General features: G+C 47.3%; 2 protein-coding genes across 2 annotated transcripts; one reads left to right on the forward strand and one right to left on the reverse strand.

Moving 5' to 3' along the window:
• The first annotated feature begins 1,680 nt into the window (after nucleotides 1–1,680).
• On the forward strand, nucleotides 1,681–11,905 carry LOC310940846 (serine/threonine-protein kinase MARK1-like). The gene is made up of 18 exons (XM_083905876.1): nucleotides 1,681–1,788; nucleotides 4,209–4,412; nucleotides 4,528–4,581; nucleotides 5,013–5,061; nucleotides 5,900–5,965; nucleotides 6,046–6,116; nucleotides 6,298–6,354; nucleotides 6,440–6,574; nucleotides 7,068–7,169; nucleotides 7,282–7,401; nucleotides 7,498–7,597; nucleotides 8,068–8,180; nucleotides 8,559–8,700; nucleotides 8,791–8,924; nucleotides 9,768–9,853; nucleotides 9,931–10,080; nucleotides 10,167–10,442; nucleotides 10,939–11,905. The coding sequence occupies exons 1-18, from the start codon at nucleotides 1,735–1,737 to the stop codon at nucleotides 11,279–11,281; spliced, it is 2,256 nt and encodes a 751-aa protein (XP_083762002.1). The 5' UTR covers nucleotides 1,681–1,734; the 3' UTR covers nucleotides 11,282–11,905.
• Nucleotides 11,906–13,261: 1,356 nt separating this feature from the next.
• Nucleotides 13,262–17,866, reverse strand: LOC310940860 (creatine kinase, testis isozyme; the record flags this gene model as incomplete). The annotated part of the gene is made up of 9 exons (XM_083905891.1): nucleotides 13,262–14,357; nucleotides 14,431–14,620; nucleotides 15,825–15,944; nucleotides 16,064–16,224; nucleotides 16,408–16,540; nucleotides 16,626–16,783; nucleotides 16,855–17,053; nucleotides 17,678–17,724; nucleotides 17,851–17,866. 9 exons carry the CDS (start codon nucleotides 17,864–17,866, stop codon nucleotides 14,197–14,199), a joined length of 1,185 nt encoding a protein of 394 aa, XP_083762017.1. The 3' UTR covers nucleotides 13,262–14,196.
• Between the last annotated feature and the right edge of the window lie 284 nt (nucleotides 17,867–18,150).

Raw genomic sequence — 18,150 nt, forward strand, 5'->3', positions numbered from 1 at the left:
TTTGTAAATTTTAATGGAGACACGAGCGACACCGCCCCCTGCTGGCAAACAATGGTTATAGTCTGGATTATTCTTTTTTTTTTTCTTGTTTCATTTTAAAGTTGATTTATTTTTCAGTACAGGATTAAAGCAGAACTCAAGACAGATTATTAATCTCACTGCAGGTGATTGAGATATAAGAATAATTGAAATAATTTTTTTTTTTTTTTTTTTTTTTTTTTAAACCAAAGTTCAGAAAAAATACGACAAACGTGATAAAGTGTGAATGGAAATAATTATAAAATTGTAACGATGTTTCATGACAAAATAAAAAATACACTGAGTTCAAACAAGACGAGACGTTCTGGATCTTTAATCTGGATTATACCAGAGAAACAACGCAGACGGGGACAAAAAAGACGCTAAGAAGATCAGAAGCAACGCAAATGGGAACAAGAAAAGATCGGAAACCAGAAAAGACGCTAACAAGATCGGAAACGACGCAAATGGGAACAAGAAAAGATCGGAAACCAGAAAAGACGCTAACGAGATCGGAAACGACGCAAATGGGAACAAGAAAAGATCGGAAACAAGAAAAGACGCTAACAAGATCGGAAACGACGCAAGTGGGAACTAAAAAGACGCTGACGAGATCGGAAGCAAACGGTAGCAAAAAAAGATCGTAAACGATGCAAAGAAGAATTCTAATGTTTGTAAACATTTGTTTTTATCGACATGTTGACAGGTGCTGCGTTCAGGTGCCGCTGGAAAACTGACCTTTAAACACAGCAGGTAAGTGTGTGTGTGTGTGTGTGTTTACAACATTATAGACGAGCACCAGGGGGCAGCAGAGAAGTTTACTGTGTTTGTGTGTGTGTAGTAACTATGTTTGTCCTCGTGGGGGCAGTAGAGTGAAGCGTTATCAGCTGTGTTCACACACACACACACACTGAATCTGACTCAGCGTTTATGAAACACCGTGACGTCACAGAGTCACCGTGTTTCCATGGAAACCAATAATCTGATTATTGATTATTCTAATCAGATTATCACATGACTTAATCTGATTATTATGTTTTGTTTATTATGTCTTTAAGCACTCCTACAAAATAAAAGACCGAGAAAATACAAATCCCACAGTAAAGGTATGTATTTGCAGTCCTACAAAATAAAAGTCCCACAGTGCAGAATCTCAGTCAAATGTGTTTAACAAAATAAAAGTCGAACAAAACCCAAAGGTCTTACACAGTCTTTCAGAATAAAAGCCTGAGTCATGGTTGAGGGCGTGTGTGGAAACAGCTGAGGATCCTGGGACATTTTTACACCAGGAAGATGACGAGCCTGTGACGTCACAGGTGTGTGTGTGTGTGTGTGTGTGTGTGTGTGTGTTCGCAGAGCTGCTCCTGTCTGAAGCTGCAGGAGGAGGCGGGGCTTCCTGTAGCTCCTCCCCCTCTCTCTTTCCATCTCACCGATACAAACACCGGGCCTTCACTTCCCTCCTTCCGTCCTTCCGTCCTTCCTTACTTCCTGCCCTCTTTCCTTCCTTCCTTCCTTCCCTCCCGCAGCGGCCGCCGCCCCGGTCCCCGGTCCCCGGTCCTCCGGTCCTCCCGTCCCGGTCCTCCCGCCCCGGTCGTCCCTGTCTCTGTCGCCGGCTCCGGCGGCCCGTTTCCCGGGGAGATGCAGCAGCAGCAGCCGGAGGAGGAGCAGCTTGTTCCGGCCTGAGCGGAGCAGAAGCAGCGGAGCAGCGGCGGGAACATGTCCGGCAGGAAGCCTCTGACCCCGGTCAGCGAGTCCGATCAGACACCGCTGGTGAGGAGATGATCGATGATCGATGATCGATGATCGATTATTGATCAGTGTTTTATGAGCGGACTTTGTTTAGTGAAGAGTTTTAAAGGAACAATAATCAGTTTGAATGACTTTTATTTTATTGAAAATTTTGTTGGGAGTTAATATGAATAATTTAAATGTAATAACAGTTTTATTAGTGATAAAGTTTGATTGAATTATTTCTTATTTATTGTGAACAGTGACTTTAAACCACTTCATTATTTTTAATGTTTAAACTTTAAAGCTCAGGTCAGTAAGTTTGAACAGGCTACAAAGCCCCGCCCCCAGCCAAAGCCCCGCCCCCAGACGATGACCGTATTTAGTCAGTAACGTTAAAACAGTCGCGTTTTCGTAAACAGTAAAACGTACTAAAATGAAGTCGTTGTGTTGTTGCTGTTGTCGTTGTTGTCTTGTTGGTGTTGTGTTGTCGTTGTCATTGTGTTGTAGTTATCGTCATTGTGTTGTTGTGTTGTCGTTGCCATCGTTGGGTTGTTGTTGTCTTGTTGGTGTTGTTGTGTTGTCGTCATTGTGTTGTTGTTGTCGTTGCTGTTGTGTTGTTTCGTTGTCACTGTTGTGTTGTCGTCATTGTGTTGTTGGGTTGTTGTCGTGTTGTCGTTGTCATTGTGTTGCTGTTGTTGTTTCGTTGTCATTGTTGTGTTGTTGTTGTCCTCATTGTGTTGTCTTGTTGGTGTTGTGTTGATGTTGTGTTGTTGTCGTTGTGTTGTCGTTGTGTTGTCATCGTTGTTGTGTTGTCATTGTCGTGTTGTTTTTGTTGTTGCTGTTGTGTTGTTGTTGTGTTGTCATTGTCGTCATTGTGTTGTCATTGTGTTGTTGTCGTGGTAAACACAGCGTCAGGTTCAAAGACCTTCACATTTAGTTGGATTGAAATTTAATCTCAGATCAGAGATGAAGATGAAGACGACGAGGACGAGGACGTCTCTGTCTCTGTGTCTTTGACATTTGGACAGAGGACACGAGGACAGAGGACATAGGACACGAGGACATAGGACACGAGGACGCTCTGCGTCACAGAACACTGAAGAACGCCGTGTCATTGCGTTGTGATGCTAATGTTAGCCGCGCGGCTGGGGCTTTGTCTCAGTGTGGAGCTGGGATGTTGCTGGGATCAAGTCTTTTAGCATTGGGTTAGGGTTAGTTTAGCTTAACAGCCAGTAAACAGTGGGATTTGTTAGCCTAGCTTAGCATAACTGTAACAGCCAGTTGAGTTTGTGGAGGTCACAGAGGTCAACTCTGACTTCCTGGAAATAAGAGTCAACAAACTTTGATTTGGTTTAAAGAGAGGATGATGAGTGGGTGTGGTCTTGCTCATGAGGGGGTGTGGTCTTGCTCATGAGGGGGCGTGGTCTTGCTCGGGGTCACCGGGTCATGACTCTGCAGTTTTGTTTTGTTTTGTTTTTGCTGAGCTGTGAAATCAGCTGCTGGAGGCTTTTTTTGTGTCTACATGGCGACGCAGAGGTTTACCACAGGATTCTCCACAAACACACACACACACACACAGTTACAGCCTGACCTTTGACCTCTGACCTGAGTCAACCTGTTGATTTATGTGTGAACGCAACAAAGATACGACAACTTCCTGTCAGGGTTTAAAAGTGACTGTGTGTGTGTGTGTTTGTGTGCGTGTGCGTGTGTGTGTGCGTGTGTGTGCGTGTGTGTGTGTGGTTCAGAGGAACTGGAGCTGAGAGAAACCAGTCTGACAGAGTGAAGCTTCTACCGTTACACACACACACACACACACACACACAACAATACACTGCTCTGTTAATGGTTAATGTTACTGTCGTGCTCGTGTACACACACACACACACACACACACACACACTCGTACAACTTCTCAGTAAAAATCACGATGAAGTCAGTCTGACTCCTCTCCACTAGGTGGCGATATGCCCATTTTCAGATTGTCATTATCAGGTTGTTGTTGGATACATACCTACCTAACATAAGGCTAGGCTAAGCCACACACACACACTGTTAGCCTAGCTTAGCACAAACATTTTAAACAGGGGAAACTATTTTACTGCAAACATGAATTATTATTTGTTCATTTTGAGACACTGTTAGCATATTGTTAGCCTAGCTTAGCATAAAGTGTTTTTAGCATGGGTAACCATTAGCTTAGCTTAACAGCCAGTAAACAGTTGGATTTGTTAGCCTAGCTTAGCATAAAGTGTTTTTAGCATGGGTAACCATTAGCTTAGCTTAACAGCCAGTAAACAGTTGGATTTGTTAGCCTAGCTTAGCATAAATTCTTTTAACATGGCTAATCATTAGCATAGAGTAGCAGCCATTAAGCAGTGGGATATTGTTAGCCTAGCTTAGCACATATACTTGTGACTCGTTACCTTGTTGACATTAACGCTTAACGTCTCCCACAGCTAAAGTGTTTAGACGGACTCCCCGCTCCGCCGGCTCCACCCACCAAACCGTCGAGTCGCCAGGTGGTGGCGCCGTCTCGCAGCTCCACGATGTCGCTCGCCGACGAACAGCCGCACGTCGGGAATTATCGTCTGATGAAAACCATCGGCAAAGGAAACTTTGCCAAAGTCAAACTGGCGCGGCACACGCTGACCGGCCGAGAGGTGAGTCACTGCTAAGACACGCCCCTGCTAAGACACGCCCCCTCGTGACTTTTGCAACTTTGCGTGACTTTTTTGATCTTAAAGTTGAGAAAAATAAAGATGTTTTTTTTTTCAGGTCGCCATCAAGATCATCGACAAAACGCAGCTGAACCCGACGAGTCTGCAGAAGGTACCGCCCCCTGACCTCTGACCCCTGACCCCTGACCTCTCACCTCCATCACTGCAGTTCTGTCGGAGCCAATCAGGGACAGACGTGTGACCATGACGTCCACAGGGACCATGTGACACGTCCTCCAGAGACAAACGTGTCCAGTACAGACATGGTTAGCTTAGCTTAGCGCAGAAACAGTGGAAACAAGCTAGTAAGCGGTCGGGAACTGTTAGCCTAGCTTAGCACAAAGTCAGTGAGTTCAAATTGTTAGCCTAGCTTAGCACAAATACTGTAAGCAGGAGGGAAACCGTTAGCCTAGATTAGAATAGAAGCTAGTTAGTTGTAGGAAACTGTTAGCTTAACGTAACAGTCAGTAAACAGTGGGATCATGTTAGCCTAGCTTAGCATGTTCAAACTTCACTGACTCAGAGTTTTTTGTTTTTTTCCAGCTCTTTAGAGAAGTTAGTGTGATGAAGATCATGAACCATCCCAACATCGGTGAGTCTTCTCTTCATCCTCCTGTTCTTCTTAACCACTCACTCTCCCACACCAAAGTCTATAGAGAAAACCAGTGACTCTATGGACTTTGGTGTGGGAAAGTGAGTGACTTTGGTGTGGGAGAGTGAGTGACTTTGGTGTGGGAGAGTGAGTGACTTTGGTGTGAGAGAGTGAGTGACTTTGGTGTGGGAGAGTGAGTGACTTTGGTGAGGGAGAGTGAGTGACTTTGGTGAGTGAGAGTGAGTGACTTTGGTGTGGGAGAGTGAGTGACTTTGGTGTGAGAGAGTGAGTGACTTTGGTGTGGGAGAGTGAGTGACTTTGGTGAAGGGAGAGTGAGTGACTTTGGTGAAGGGAGAGTGAGTGACTTTGGTGTGGGAGAGTGAGTGACTGGTGTGGGAGAGTGAGTGACTTTGCTGTGAGAGAGTGAGTGACTTTGGTGTGGGAGAGTGAGTAACTTTGGTGTGGGAGAGTGAGTGACTTGGTGTGAGAGAGTGAGTGACTTTGGTGTGGGAGAGTGAGTGACTTTGGTGTGGGAGAGTGAGTGACTTTGGTGTGAGAGAGTGAGTGACTTTGGTGTGTGAGAGTGAGTGACTTTGGTGAAAGGAGAGTGAGTGACTTTGGTGTGAGAGAGTGAGTGACTTTGGTGTGTGAGAGTGAGTGACTTTGGTATGTGAGAGTGAGTGACTTTGGTGTGGGAGAGTGAGTGACTTTGGTGTGAGAGAGTGAGTGACTTTGGTATGTGAGAGTGAGTGACTTTGGTATGTGAGAGTGAGTGACTTTGGTGAAGGAGAGTGAGCGGTTTACTAACTGACTGCTGTTGTTGTTGTTGTTTTTCCAGTGAAGCTGTTTGAGGTCATAGAAACAGAGAAAACTCTGTACCTGGTGATGGAGTACGCCAGTGGAGGTAATTAAAGGCAGCACAGGTCACGTGACCTCTGACCTCTGACCTCTGACCTCTGATGTGTGTGTGTGTGTGTGTTTCAGGCGAAGTCTTCGATTACCTCGTCGCTCACGGACGAATGAAGGAGAAAGAGGCCAGAGCCAAGTTTCGCCAGGTGAGACGGAGAGTTCCCTCTGCTGACACCTGTAGGACAGAGTGTGAACTACACCTGCCTGTGTGTGTGTGTGTGTGTGTGTGTGTGTGTGTGTGTGTGTGTGTGTGTGTGTGTGTGTGTGTGTGTGTGTGTGTGTGTGCGTGTGTGTTTACACTGTTTTTTCTTCTTCTTCTTGTGTCAGATTGTGTCTGCAGTTCAGTATTGTCACCACAAGAGGATCGTACACCGAGACCTCAAGGTACACACACACACACACACACACACACACACACACACACACACACACTGATCATTGATGATTGATTAGTGATGTCTGTCGTCAGGCGGAGAACCTGCTTCTCGACGCCGACATGAACATAAAGATCGCAGACTTCGGCTTCAGTAACGAGTTCACGCTCGGCAGCAAACTGGACACGTTCTGCGGTTCTCCTCCGTACGCCGCGCCAGAACTCTTCCAGGTGAGACTCCGCCCACCACGCCAGGCCACGCCCACACGAGTGTGTCGTTAAAGACGACTTCCTGTCAAAACAGTTCACACATAGAGCGAAGAAAGGTTTTCTACGTGTTTTTATCATTATTTTTAGAAAATAAAAGACGTTTTTGTTATCTTTCAATTTAGTCATCATTCTTTCAAAATAAAAGACTTTTTTATATTATTTTTGAATTTATTAGATATTCTTTCAAAATAAACTACGTTTTTATGTAACAATTCGTATTTTTTTTGTTATTCCTTCAAAATAAAAGACACATTTAATGTTATCTTTTAATTTATTAGATATTCTTCCAAAATAAAAGACTTTGTAATCTTTCAATTTAGTCGTTATTCTTTCAAAATAAAAGACACGTTTTGATGTTATCTTTCGTTTTAGTCGTCGTTCTCCTCGATGTGTCCGAGGGCAGAGGGGCTTCTGGGTAATTGTAGGGTGATGTAGTTCCTGTGTGCTCCTGTAGGGGAAGAAGTACGACGGTCCTGAGGTGGACGTGTGGAGTCTGGGAGTGATTCTGTACACGCTGGTCAGTGGATCACTGCCCTTTGATGGACAGAACCTGAAGGTGTGTGTGTGTGTGTGTGTGTGTGTGTGTGTGTGCGCTCACAATAATAGGTACGGCCCTGCAGTGTGTTACTGAACTGTGTGTGTGTGTGTGTGTGTGTGTGTGTGTGTAGGAGCTGAGAGAGCGTGTCCTCAGAGGTAAATACAGGATTCCCTTCTACATGTCGACCGACTGTGAAAACCTGCTGAAGAAGCTGCTCGTGCTGAATCCTGGGAAACGAGGAAACCTGCAGGTAAACAAACACACAAACAGCCAATCACCATCCACCCTCAGCCCAAGCCCCGCCCCTCCGTCCTTTATGACCTCTGACCTCTGTTTGTCTCCACAGCAAATCATGAAAGATCGATGGATGAACGTCGGCTTTGATAACGAGGATCTGAAACCGTTTAGTGAACCAGACCAGGACTTTAATGATGTGGACCGCATAGGTCAGACACACACACACATGCACACACACACACACACATACTCATACGCACACACAGACACACACACACACACAGACGCACACACAGACACACACATACTCATACGCACACACACACACACACACATACTCATACGCACACACAGACACACACACACACACAGACGCACACACAGACACACACATACTCATACGCACACACAGACACACACACACACACAGACGCACACACAGACACACACATATGCACACACACACACACACCTACGGACACATACAGACAAAGACAGACACACACACTCAAAGACAGACACACACACACAAAGACAGACACTCACAGACACACACACAAAGACAGACACACACACACACACTCAAAGACAGACACACACACACACACACAAAGATAGACACACACACACACACACATTAACTTTCTCTGGATTGTGTTGTGTTTTTGTGTGTTTTCAGAGCTCATGGCGTCGATGGGTTTCCCTCAGGATGAAGTGATGAAAGCGCTCGATGGTCCGAAGTACAACGAGCTAACGGCGACGTATCTGCTGCTGGGCAGGAAAACTGCTGAGGTATGGTTAGCACCATTAGCATGTTTAGCCTAGCGTAACGCAAAGACTGTTAAAAAGGACAAAGGCTGCTAGCCTAGCAACAGATGAAAAAATGGCACCTACTAACAGTATGCTAGCCACAATTAGCTACCATTAGCTAGGTGTGGTTGGTCACCTGTAAGCTAACAGATAAGATAGCACTTTGATTCACTGCAGGAATTTTCAAAATAAAAGTCTCAATTACCGTTTGTCCACACCTTAAATATAACTGTGCAGTTTTCAAAATAAAAGTAAAACAGTCTCACAGTTTTCAAAATAAAAGTCATTGTGTCAGACATTGTGATTCACTTCAAGTTCCAATTTTTACCCACAATCCTCTGCTGTGACTCTCTCCACCAGATTGAAGGCACTGACTCTCTGTCCAGCACGAACCTGGGTCAAAGGTCGCGACCCTGCAGCGACATCAACGGCTCCAGTCAGAGCCCCGCCCACTCTCGCAGCGCAGCAGCCAATCAGAAGCATCGGAGGTTCAGCGATCACGGTGAGTTTACGAGAAAAAAAAAAACATCGTAAAAAAACGTCGTCCTGTTCACGTCGTTCACTAAAGTTCAGAGTTTCCTCTGTGTCTCAGTGGCGCCCTCTATCCCCCCGCCCGTCTCCTACACCAAACGTAGCCACGCCAACAGCGTGGAGAGCGAGAGGAGGGCGGAGCCTGCGTCGCCGATGGGCGTTCCAGACCGCAGGAAGTCGGCCACCGCCTCAGGGGTGAGAGGTCAAAGGTCGAGGTCCTATTCTTATTGGTGTTGTTTTAAAGGGGGTTCACTGACATCTAGTGGTGAAGAAAGATATTACACCAAAGTTTGACCTTGTCATGTTCCTCATGTTCTTCATGTTCCTCATGTTCCTCATGTTCCTCATGTTCCTCATGTTCCTCATGTTCTTCATGGTCCTCATGTTCTTTATAGTCCTCATGTTCCTCACGTTCTTTATGTTCTTCATGTTCCACATGTTCCTCATGTTCTTCATGTTATTCATGTTCCTCATGTTCTTCATGGTCCTCATGTTCTTTATAGTCCTCATGTTCCTCACGTTCTTTATGTTCTTCATGTTCCACATGTTCCTCATGTTCTTCATGTTATTCATGTTCCTCATGTTCTTCATGGTCCTCATGTTCTTTATAGTCCTCATGTTCCTCATGTTCATTATATTCCTCAAGTTCTTTATGTTCTTCATGTTCTTCATGTTCCACATGTTCCTCATGGTCTTCATGTTCCTCATGTTCCTCACGTTCTTCATGTTCATGTTCCTCATTTTCTTCATGGTCCTCATGTTCCTCATGTTCCTCACGTTCCTCACGTTCTTCATGTTCCTCATGTTCCTCATGTTCCTCATGTTCCTCATGTTCTTCATGGTCCTCATGGTCCTCATGGTCCTCATGTTCTTGATGTTCCTCATGGTCCTCATGTTCTTGATGTTCCTCATGGTCCTCATGGTCCTCATGTTCCTCATGTTCCTCATGTTCCTCATGTTCCTCACGTTCCTCATGTTCCTCACGTTCCTGAGCTCCTGTAGAAACTCGTCACGCTAACTCTGGTGTTTTTGTCGCAGAGCATCACGCGGAGGAACACGTACGTTTACGAGCGGACGAACGCCGACCGCCATTCGGCGGTGATTCCTAACGGGAAGGACATCAGGTGAGGTTCTCCGCCGTCGCCGCGGTTAACCTTCGTTAGCTTGCGCCTCAGCAGTCACTCGTCTGTTTGTGTTTCAGTCTTCCCGAGGTTCCCGCGGCGTCTCCGTCGCCGTCGCCCGTGACGACCGTCTCCTCGTCGCGTCCCCGTCACGTCAAGTCCATGTCGGCGTCCGGTCACCCCATGAAGTCCGTGCTGCCGCCCATCGACGACAGCGCCGAGTATCAGAGGTTCTTCTGCCGCGCGACCGTCGACGTTATTCAGTGACGTTTAACGTTTCTGCGTCGCGCTAACAGTGTCTCCTCCCACCACGCAGCTCCGCCCACCAGGCCCCGCCCTCCTCGCCCTCGGCCTTCAGCGTCACCAGCAGCGTCGGCGGCGGCGGCGGCGGCACGACGCCGGACCGGAGCCGATTCCCCCGCGGCTCGTCCACGCGATCCACCTTCCACGGCGCTCAGCTGCGCGACCGACGGCCGGCGACGTACAACGGGCCGCCGGCCTCGCCTAGCCTGTCGCAGCACGCCGCCGCCGCAGCGCACCGCGGCACCTCGGCCTCGCTCATCGGAAAGATCACGTCCAAATTCGTACGCAGGTCAGTGAAAGTGTTTTTAAACTCTTTAAAGACAATAAATTGATCTGTTCTGCTGCCCCCTGCAGGTTCAAAAAGAGAATGGTTTATACTCATTTTCTAGCATGTTCTCTTCTATGCAGATGATACTCGTCCCAACTGTTCCCATGATGCCGCGCTGCTTCCTGACGTCGTCAAACTAGGTTTTATTTTTAGTGTTTTGATTGAGCGACACCTAGTGGCAGAGACGACACACAATAAAGTGTTCAAATAGCTGCCGAGCTAACGCTAGCTGTCGCCATGACGTCTGTTCTGACGCCAGAGTCGGCCAATAGAGTCGCGGTATGCTAACAGTGCAGCTAAGGTGTTAGCTAATCAAATCGTGTTATGAGTTCTTCACGTAAACTTAGCTTCCGCTCATGTTGCTAGCATTTTTGTCGTATAGATTTAGCTCCAAAACATCGTACGCCACGCCGCCGCGACATTAGCATAACGCCGTCTTTGCTTTCATTCCCCGCAGGAGTTTATCGGGCGAATCCAAGGACGAGGGGCGGGACTCCAAGCCTCGCTCGCTGCGCTTCACGTGGAGCATGAAGACCACGTCGTCCATGGAGCCGGGCGACGTGATGAAGGAGATCCGCCGCGTCCTGGACGCCAACAACTGCGACTACGAGCAGCGCGAGCGCTACCTGCTGTTCTGCGTGCACGGCGACGCGCGGCAGGACAGCCTGGTCCAATGGGAGATGGAGGTGTGCAAGTTGCCCCGCCTCTCGCTCAACGGCGTTCGCTTCAAGAGGATCTCGGGGACGTCCATCGCCTTCAAAAACATCGCCTCCAAAGTAGCCAACGAGCTCAGGCTGTGACGGCGGCCATTTTGTGTTTTATAGCACTGTCGCGGACGAACGGTACGTTCACACTGAACAAAAAAAAACACCACCACCGATCATTTGCGTTCACTCGTGAAAGCTCACTCGCGGCTAATGCTAAGCTAACTGTGTAAGCTAAACAACGTAGTCCCTTGTCCTTGCTAACTTCCTGCCCCGCCCCCTCTCCTTCTTCACAATTGACGCAGGTCTACGTCAACATCATCTAATGCTACGTTCATCGTTAAATGTTGTGTTTTCAGACGAATCCCAGCGCCGATTGGCTTTCGCGACATAATCACGCAAATTTTCACGTCTTGTCTGCGTCTTTGTACGAAACCTGGCGTGAAAGCGGTTTGTTTTGCGTTGGGTGTGAACGCACCGCAGACGCGTCGTATAATCTACGCGTTAATATTTAATGTTAAAGTCACTAAATGTTTAGACGCCAGCGAAACCAAACCTGAAGAAGAACTCGAGCACGAACTCTTGCTCCCCCTGGTGGCTGAAGGGAAAACTTTTGCAATAAAATTAGAGCAGAAATGAAATTGACTTCCTGGTGTTCCAGTAAACTTCGTCCTCGCTCAGACATCGGAATATTTTATTTTTTTTACGGGTTTTTTACGTTGTTTTTTTTTTTTTTATTCTTTTTTTTTATTCAGATCAAATCTTCATTTTGTTGTTGTTTAAAAATCTCTGCTGTGTTTTATCTTCACTTTCCTCAGACTGGAGATGTTAGCATGCTAGTTAGCATGCTAGTTAGCAGAACCAGTTCTTCAGCCAGTTTGACGACGTTATTAAAACGTTATCACGAGTTAAAACTTCTGAGGAAAATAAGATTTATTTGGGTTTTTCCAGGTTTTCTTTTTTAATTTTTGATATTTTTGTTTGAACGACTGCCGAGGATCCACTGTTCCTGTTTGACTCTTCATGGTCCTCATGTTCTTCATGTTCTTCACGTTCCTCATGTTCTTCATGTGCTCACGTTCTTCATGGTCCTCATGTTCTTCATGTTCCTCGTGTTCATGTTCTTCATGTTCATCTTCTTCATGTTCATGTTCTTCATGTTCCTCATGTTCTTGATGTTCATGTTCTTCATAGTCCTCATGTTCCTCGTGTTCATATTTTTCATGTTCCTCATGTTCTTCATGTTCATGTTCTTCATGTTCCTCATGTTCTCACATGTTCTTCATGTTCCTCATGTTCTCCATGTTCCTCATGTTCTCACATGTTCTTCATGTTCCTCATGTTCTCACACGTTCCTCATGTTCCTCATGTTCCTCACGTTCCTCATGTTCTCACACGTTCATGTTCTTCGCGTTCCTCATGTTCTTCATGTTCTTCATGTTCCTCATGTTCTTCACGTGTTTGTTGAAGAACTTAAATCCAGGATGGACAAACAGAACCTGACGCTGCCTTCACGTCCTGAGACGACGTAAATCTGAGCCTCTGACTTGAAACTAACCCTCGGCCTCAGCTCACAGGTTCTAAACAGGACCTTGGTAAACCTGGCGCCACCTACAGGAAACAGTGGAGTGTAGCAGTGATGATGATGATGATGATGATGATGACGACAGAGTCATTTTAAATAAAATAAAATAAAAAAAACACTGAATTTAAAGGTTTTGTTGTTTGTGATCATTTCTGACATTTGAAGAAAGTTATGTGAGTTTAACACGAACGTAAATACTTTGATTTTCTCCTGTTTTTTAACGTTTTCTGCGTCTTTTTACGTGTTTTCAGGACGTTTACGTTTGAAGACGACGACGGAAACCAGCGTTTAAGACAAAGATGTGAAAGGTAAAAATGTTCAAGTGTCAGTGAGCAAAGAAAAAGACTTTATTTTCACAAATTATTCATAAACTACGTTAGTTTAAGTCACATGATCACGTCGAGTGACTTTGGTGTGGGAGAGTGAGTGACTTTGGTGTGGGAGAGTGAGTGACTTTGGTGTGGGAGAGTGAGTGACTTTGGTGTGGGAGAGTGAGTGACTTTGGTGTGAGAGAGTGAGTGACTTTGGTGTGAGAGAGTGAGTGACTTTGGTGTGAGAGAGTGAGTGACTTTGGTGTGGGAGAGTGAGTGAATTTGGTGTAGGAGAGTGAGTGACTTTGGTGTGTGTCAGAGTGAGTGACTTTGGTGTGGGAGAGTGAGTGACTTTGGTGTGTGTCAGAGTGAGTGACTTTGGTGTGGGAGAGTGAGTGACTGGTGTAGGAGAGTGAGTGATTTTGGTGTGGGAGAGTGAGTGACTTTGGTGTGGGAGAGTGAGTGACTTTGGTGTGAGAGAGTGAGTGACTTTGGTGTGAGAGAGTGAGTGACTTTGGTGTAGGAGAGTGAGTGAATTTGGTGTAGGAGAGTGAGTGACTTTGGTGTGAGGGAGTGAGTGACTTGTGTGGGAGAGTGAGTGACTGGTGTAGGAGAGTGAGTGATTTTGGTGTGTGAGAGTGAGTGACTTTAGTGCGGGATGGTGAGTGACTTTAGTGCAGGATGGTGAGTGACTTTAGTGCGGGAGAGTGAGTGACTTTGGTGCGGGAGAGTGAGTGACTTTGGTGTGGGAGAGTGAGTGACTTTGGTGTGGGAGAGTGAGTGAGTGACTTTGGTGTGAAAGAGTGAGGGACTTTGGTGTGGGAGAGTGAGGGACTTTGGTGTGGGAGAGTGAATGACTTTGGTGTGGGAGAGTGAGTGACTTTGGTGTGTGAGAGTGAGTGACTTTGGTGTGGGAGAGTGAGTGACTTTGGTGTGGGAGAGTGAGTGAGAGTGAGCGACTTTGGTGTGTGAGAGTGAGTGAGAGTGAGCGACTTTGGTGTGTGAGAGTGAGTGGTTTACAAACTTCAAATACTTTTCACGACACTAAACATTAAAAATCCTTGTTGCCGTCGTACGATGATGTCATCGTTGTGCTCCGCTCTCATTGGTCAGATCTACTTCTGTGCAGGTACGAGCTCCTCGATGGCTCCGCCCCCCTCCAGCCTCTTCTCCATGACGACGAGCAGTTTGACTCCGTCCACCACCTGCTGTGTCAGCTCCACCTCACTGAGGCCAAAGGTCGCCGCGTTGCTCAGGACGTAAACCGCTGGGGATTCTGGGAAAAAAAAAAACGCAGGTATGTGTGTGTGAGCGGGACACAGAGGAGGACGTGTCCCCTCTGTCAGTACCTGTTGTGTCCATGCGGAGGCGCAGTCTCCTGAGGACGTCGTGCAGGCGCGCATGTTGTGGGAGGAGCCTCAGTCTGAGGTGAACTCTGACCCTCAGACCCGTCCCCACGTCGGCCGGCGAGCTCGTCACGTATCCAAGCTGCTGCTTCCACGCGAACGAGTGTCTGAGCTCACTGTACTTCACCGCTAACTGTAGAGAGACAGGTCAGAGGTCGTCACGGAGGTCAAAGGTCGTCACGGACGTCGTCACAGAGATCAAAGGTCTTCACGGAGGTCAAAGGTCATCATGGACGTCGTCATGGAGGTCAAAGGTCGTCAAGGACGTTGTCGCGGACGTCGCCACGGACACCGTCACTGAGGTCAAAGGTCATCACAGACGTCGTCATGGAGGTCAGAGGTCGTCATGTAGGTTAAAGGTCATCACGGGCGCCGTCATGGAGGTCAAAGGTCATTACGGACGCCGTCATGGAGGTCAAAGGTCGTCATGGAGGTCAAAGGTCGTCACGACGCCGTCATGGAGGTCAAAGGTCGTCATGGACGTCGTCATGGAGGTCAAAGGTCGTCACAGACGTTGTCGCGGACGTCGCCACGGACACCGTCACTGAGGTCAAAGGTCATCACAGACGTCGTCATGGAGGTCAAAGGTCGTCATGTAGGTTAAAGGTCATCACGGGCGCCGTCATGGAGGTCAAAGGTCGTCATGGAGGTCAAAGGTCATTACGGACGCCGTCATGGAGGTCAAAGGTCGTCATGGAGGTCAAAGGTCGTCACGACGCCGTCATGGAGGTCAAAGGTCGTCATGGACGTCGTCATGGAGGTCAAAGGTCGTCACAGACGTTGTCGCGGACGTCGCCACGGACACCGTCACTGAGGTCAAAGGTCATCACAGACGTCGTCATGGAGGTCAAAGGTCGTCATGTAGGTTAAAGGTCATCACGGGCGCCGTCATGGAGGTCAAAGGTCGTCATGGAGGTCAAAGGTCATTACGGACGCCGTCATGGAGGTCAAAGGTCGTCATGGAGGTCAAAGGTCGTCACGACGCCGTCATGGAGGTCAAAGGTCGTCAAGGACGTCGTCATGGAGGTCAAAGGTCGTCATGGAGGTCAAAGGTCATCACGGGCGCCGTCATGGAGGTCAAACTTCGTCAAGGACGTCGTAATGGAGGTCAAAGGTCGTCATGGAGGTCAAAGATCATCACGGGCGTCGTCATGGAGGTCAAAGGTCGTCATGGAGGTCAAAGGTCATCACGGACGCCGTCATCAAGGTCAAAGGTCGTCATGGAGGTCAAAGATCATTACGGGCGTCGTCATGGAGGTCAAAGGTCGTCATGGAGGTCAAAGGTCATCACGGAAGCCGTCATGGAGGTCAAAGGTCGTCGTCGTTGTGATTCAAACCTTCTGCAGGTTGATGCAGATGCACTTAAAGGCCTCTGCGACGTCTGCGTCGTCACGTGACGTCACCAGTCTGAGGTGGTCGTCCATGTTGAGCCACGCCTCCAGGCGGCCATCTTTACTCTGCCTGCACAGGACAGACACACACAGTTACACGCACACACGCACACACACACACACACACACACACACACACACACACACACACACACACACACACACACACACACACACACACACACTGACCACACAGCCCTAGCATCAGGCCAGTCGCGGCTAACTCCGGTGCGTAGCTGCAGAGACGTCGGAGGAGCTAGCTTCAGTTCTCGCCACTGCTCCTCGTTCAGCTCGTCCAATAAGAAGAGACGACCTGGAAGCTCCGCCTCCTCAAACCACTGAAACACTGAGTCACACATTTAAAATGTTCAGGCAGCGCTGACGCTAACGTGACGCTAACGTGACGCTAACGTGACGCTAACGTGACGCTAACGTGACGCTAACAGTTTCCAAACGCTGCCGTCTGTGTTATTCGCGTAATCTTTGCTTTTTACGTCAGTTGTTCATGAGCGAGACAAACGTGCAGTACCTCTCCTGGCCACAGTGAGGAGCTGTCTGCGCTCCCCTCGGCTGCAGTGCGTCGGGAAGCAGAAGTCGTCCACGCCGCGGACGACGCTCACCTCACAGCGTACGGCGTACGATCTGTCCAGATCGCCGCCGCCCTGCTCACGCACAAACAAACGGGTGACGTCACTTCCTGTCGTCGTTTGCGATCGACGACTTTTTATCGTAATTATTATTTCCGACCTTCAGATTATCGTAGTTAAAGTCGCTCTCTGGCGTCGACCTCGTGACCTCGTGTTCGTGATGCGCCTCGATGACGCGATCCAAGAAGTCGCAGAACAGGACGTAGCATTGGGCGTCGCCCGCAACGCATCCGACCGACACAGGCCCCACCCACTCACCTTCACACACACACACACACAGGTTAGGCTCGTCCCTGTGGTCAGGGGTGGAACTGCAGCTGTGACATCACCTGGCTCCTCCAGGCCCGGGCGGATGACGTCATCAAAGACGACGCCGCTCTGCGTGCAGCGGTCAAACTGTCGCCGGTACGAGTCCAGCGTCAGGATCCGCCCCATTCTGGTGAAGTTCCTGCTCAGGTCGGGAAACTCCGCCTCCACAGAACCTCTGTTAAGGTGGAACTGATCCATCGGGTCGGGAGGAACCAGACTCTGGACGCACACGCTTCAGGTTAGCTTCAGGTTAGCTTCAGGTTAGCTTCAGGTTAACTTCAGGTTAGCTTCAGCTTCAGGTTCATTTAAGCTTTAGTTTTAGGTTTAGTTTAACCTGAGTTTTAAATTCAGTTAATCTTCAGTTTCAGATTTAGTTAATCTTCAGTTTCAGGTTAATCTTAATTTCAGGTTAAGTTTATCTTCAGTTTCAGGTTAAGCTGATCTTCAATTTTAAGTTCAGTACAGGTTTAGTTAATCTTCAAATTCAGGTTAAGTGAATCTTCAGTTTTAAGTTAATCTTCATTTTCAGGTTAATTTAATCTTCAGTTTCAGGTTAATCTTCATTTTCAGGTTAAGTTAATCTTCAGTTTCAGGTTAAATTAATCTTCAGTTTCAGGTTAAGTTAATCTTCCGTTTTAAGTTAATCTTCTGTTTCAGGTTAATCTTCATTTTCAGGTTAAGTTAATCTTCAGTTTCAGGTTAAGTTAATCTTCAGTTTCAGGTTAAATTAATCTTCAGTTTCAGGTTAAATTAATCTTCATTTTCAGGTTAAGTTAATCTTCAGTTCTAAGTTAATCTTCATTTTCAGGTTCAGTTAAGCCTGACTTCCTCAAACCTCTTTACCTCTAGAATTGCTCTGTATTTCGTCTCCAGAGGAGAAAAAACAGGAGCTGAAACAAAAACATTTGAACTCGACTCAGATTTTATTTTCATTCTTCACTGATTTGATTTCAAACAGATTAAATCAACGTAAACTCACGTTAAACATGTTAGAACGAGAAAAGCCTTAAACTCACGTTTGACCTTCCACATCCTTCACTGCAGCGTCTGTCTGAGAATAGACGACAGCGAGAGGCTCTGGTTACACACTGACCTCATCATATAGCAGGTAAAACCTGTGCTGTGAGCGCCCCCTGCTGCTGAGGCACAGCACTCACTCTACCACACCAAACCCCACAGGGAAAATCAGTGATTTTCACGAGTTGTTGGTCCTCTGCTGCCTCGTGTGGTCACTTTGTGTCACTGCACCATCGCTAAGTTCAATCGACTTATTTAAGTGAATGATTGTGAGGCATGTTTAAGGTGGACTGAACAAT

Source organism: Microchirus variegatus (assembly GCF_963457635.1).
Source record: "Microchirus variegatus genome assembly, chromosome: 19".
Lineage (NCBI taxonomy): Eukaryota > Metazoa > Chordata > Actinopteri > Pleuronectiformes > Soleidae > Microchirus > Microchirus variegatus.

Excerpts from the sequence above, each read along its gene's own strand:
- LOC310940846 (XM_083905876.1), top strand. The coding sequence starts at position 1,735 with ATGTCCGGCAGGAAGCCTCTGACCCCGGTCAGCGAGTCCGATCAGACA. Across the intron at positions 5,062-5,899 it reads CATGAACCATCCCAACATCG|TGAAGCTGTTTGAGGTCATA; the intron begins GTGAGTCTTCTC and ends TTGTTTTTCCAG. Across the intron at positions 7,170-7,281 it reads TTGATGGACAGAACCTGAAG|GAGCTGAGAGAGCGTGTCCT; the intron begins GTGTGTGTGTGT and ends GTGTGTGTGTAG.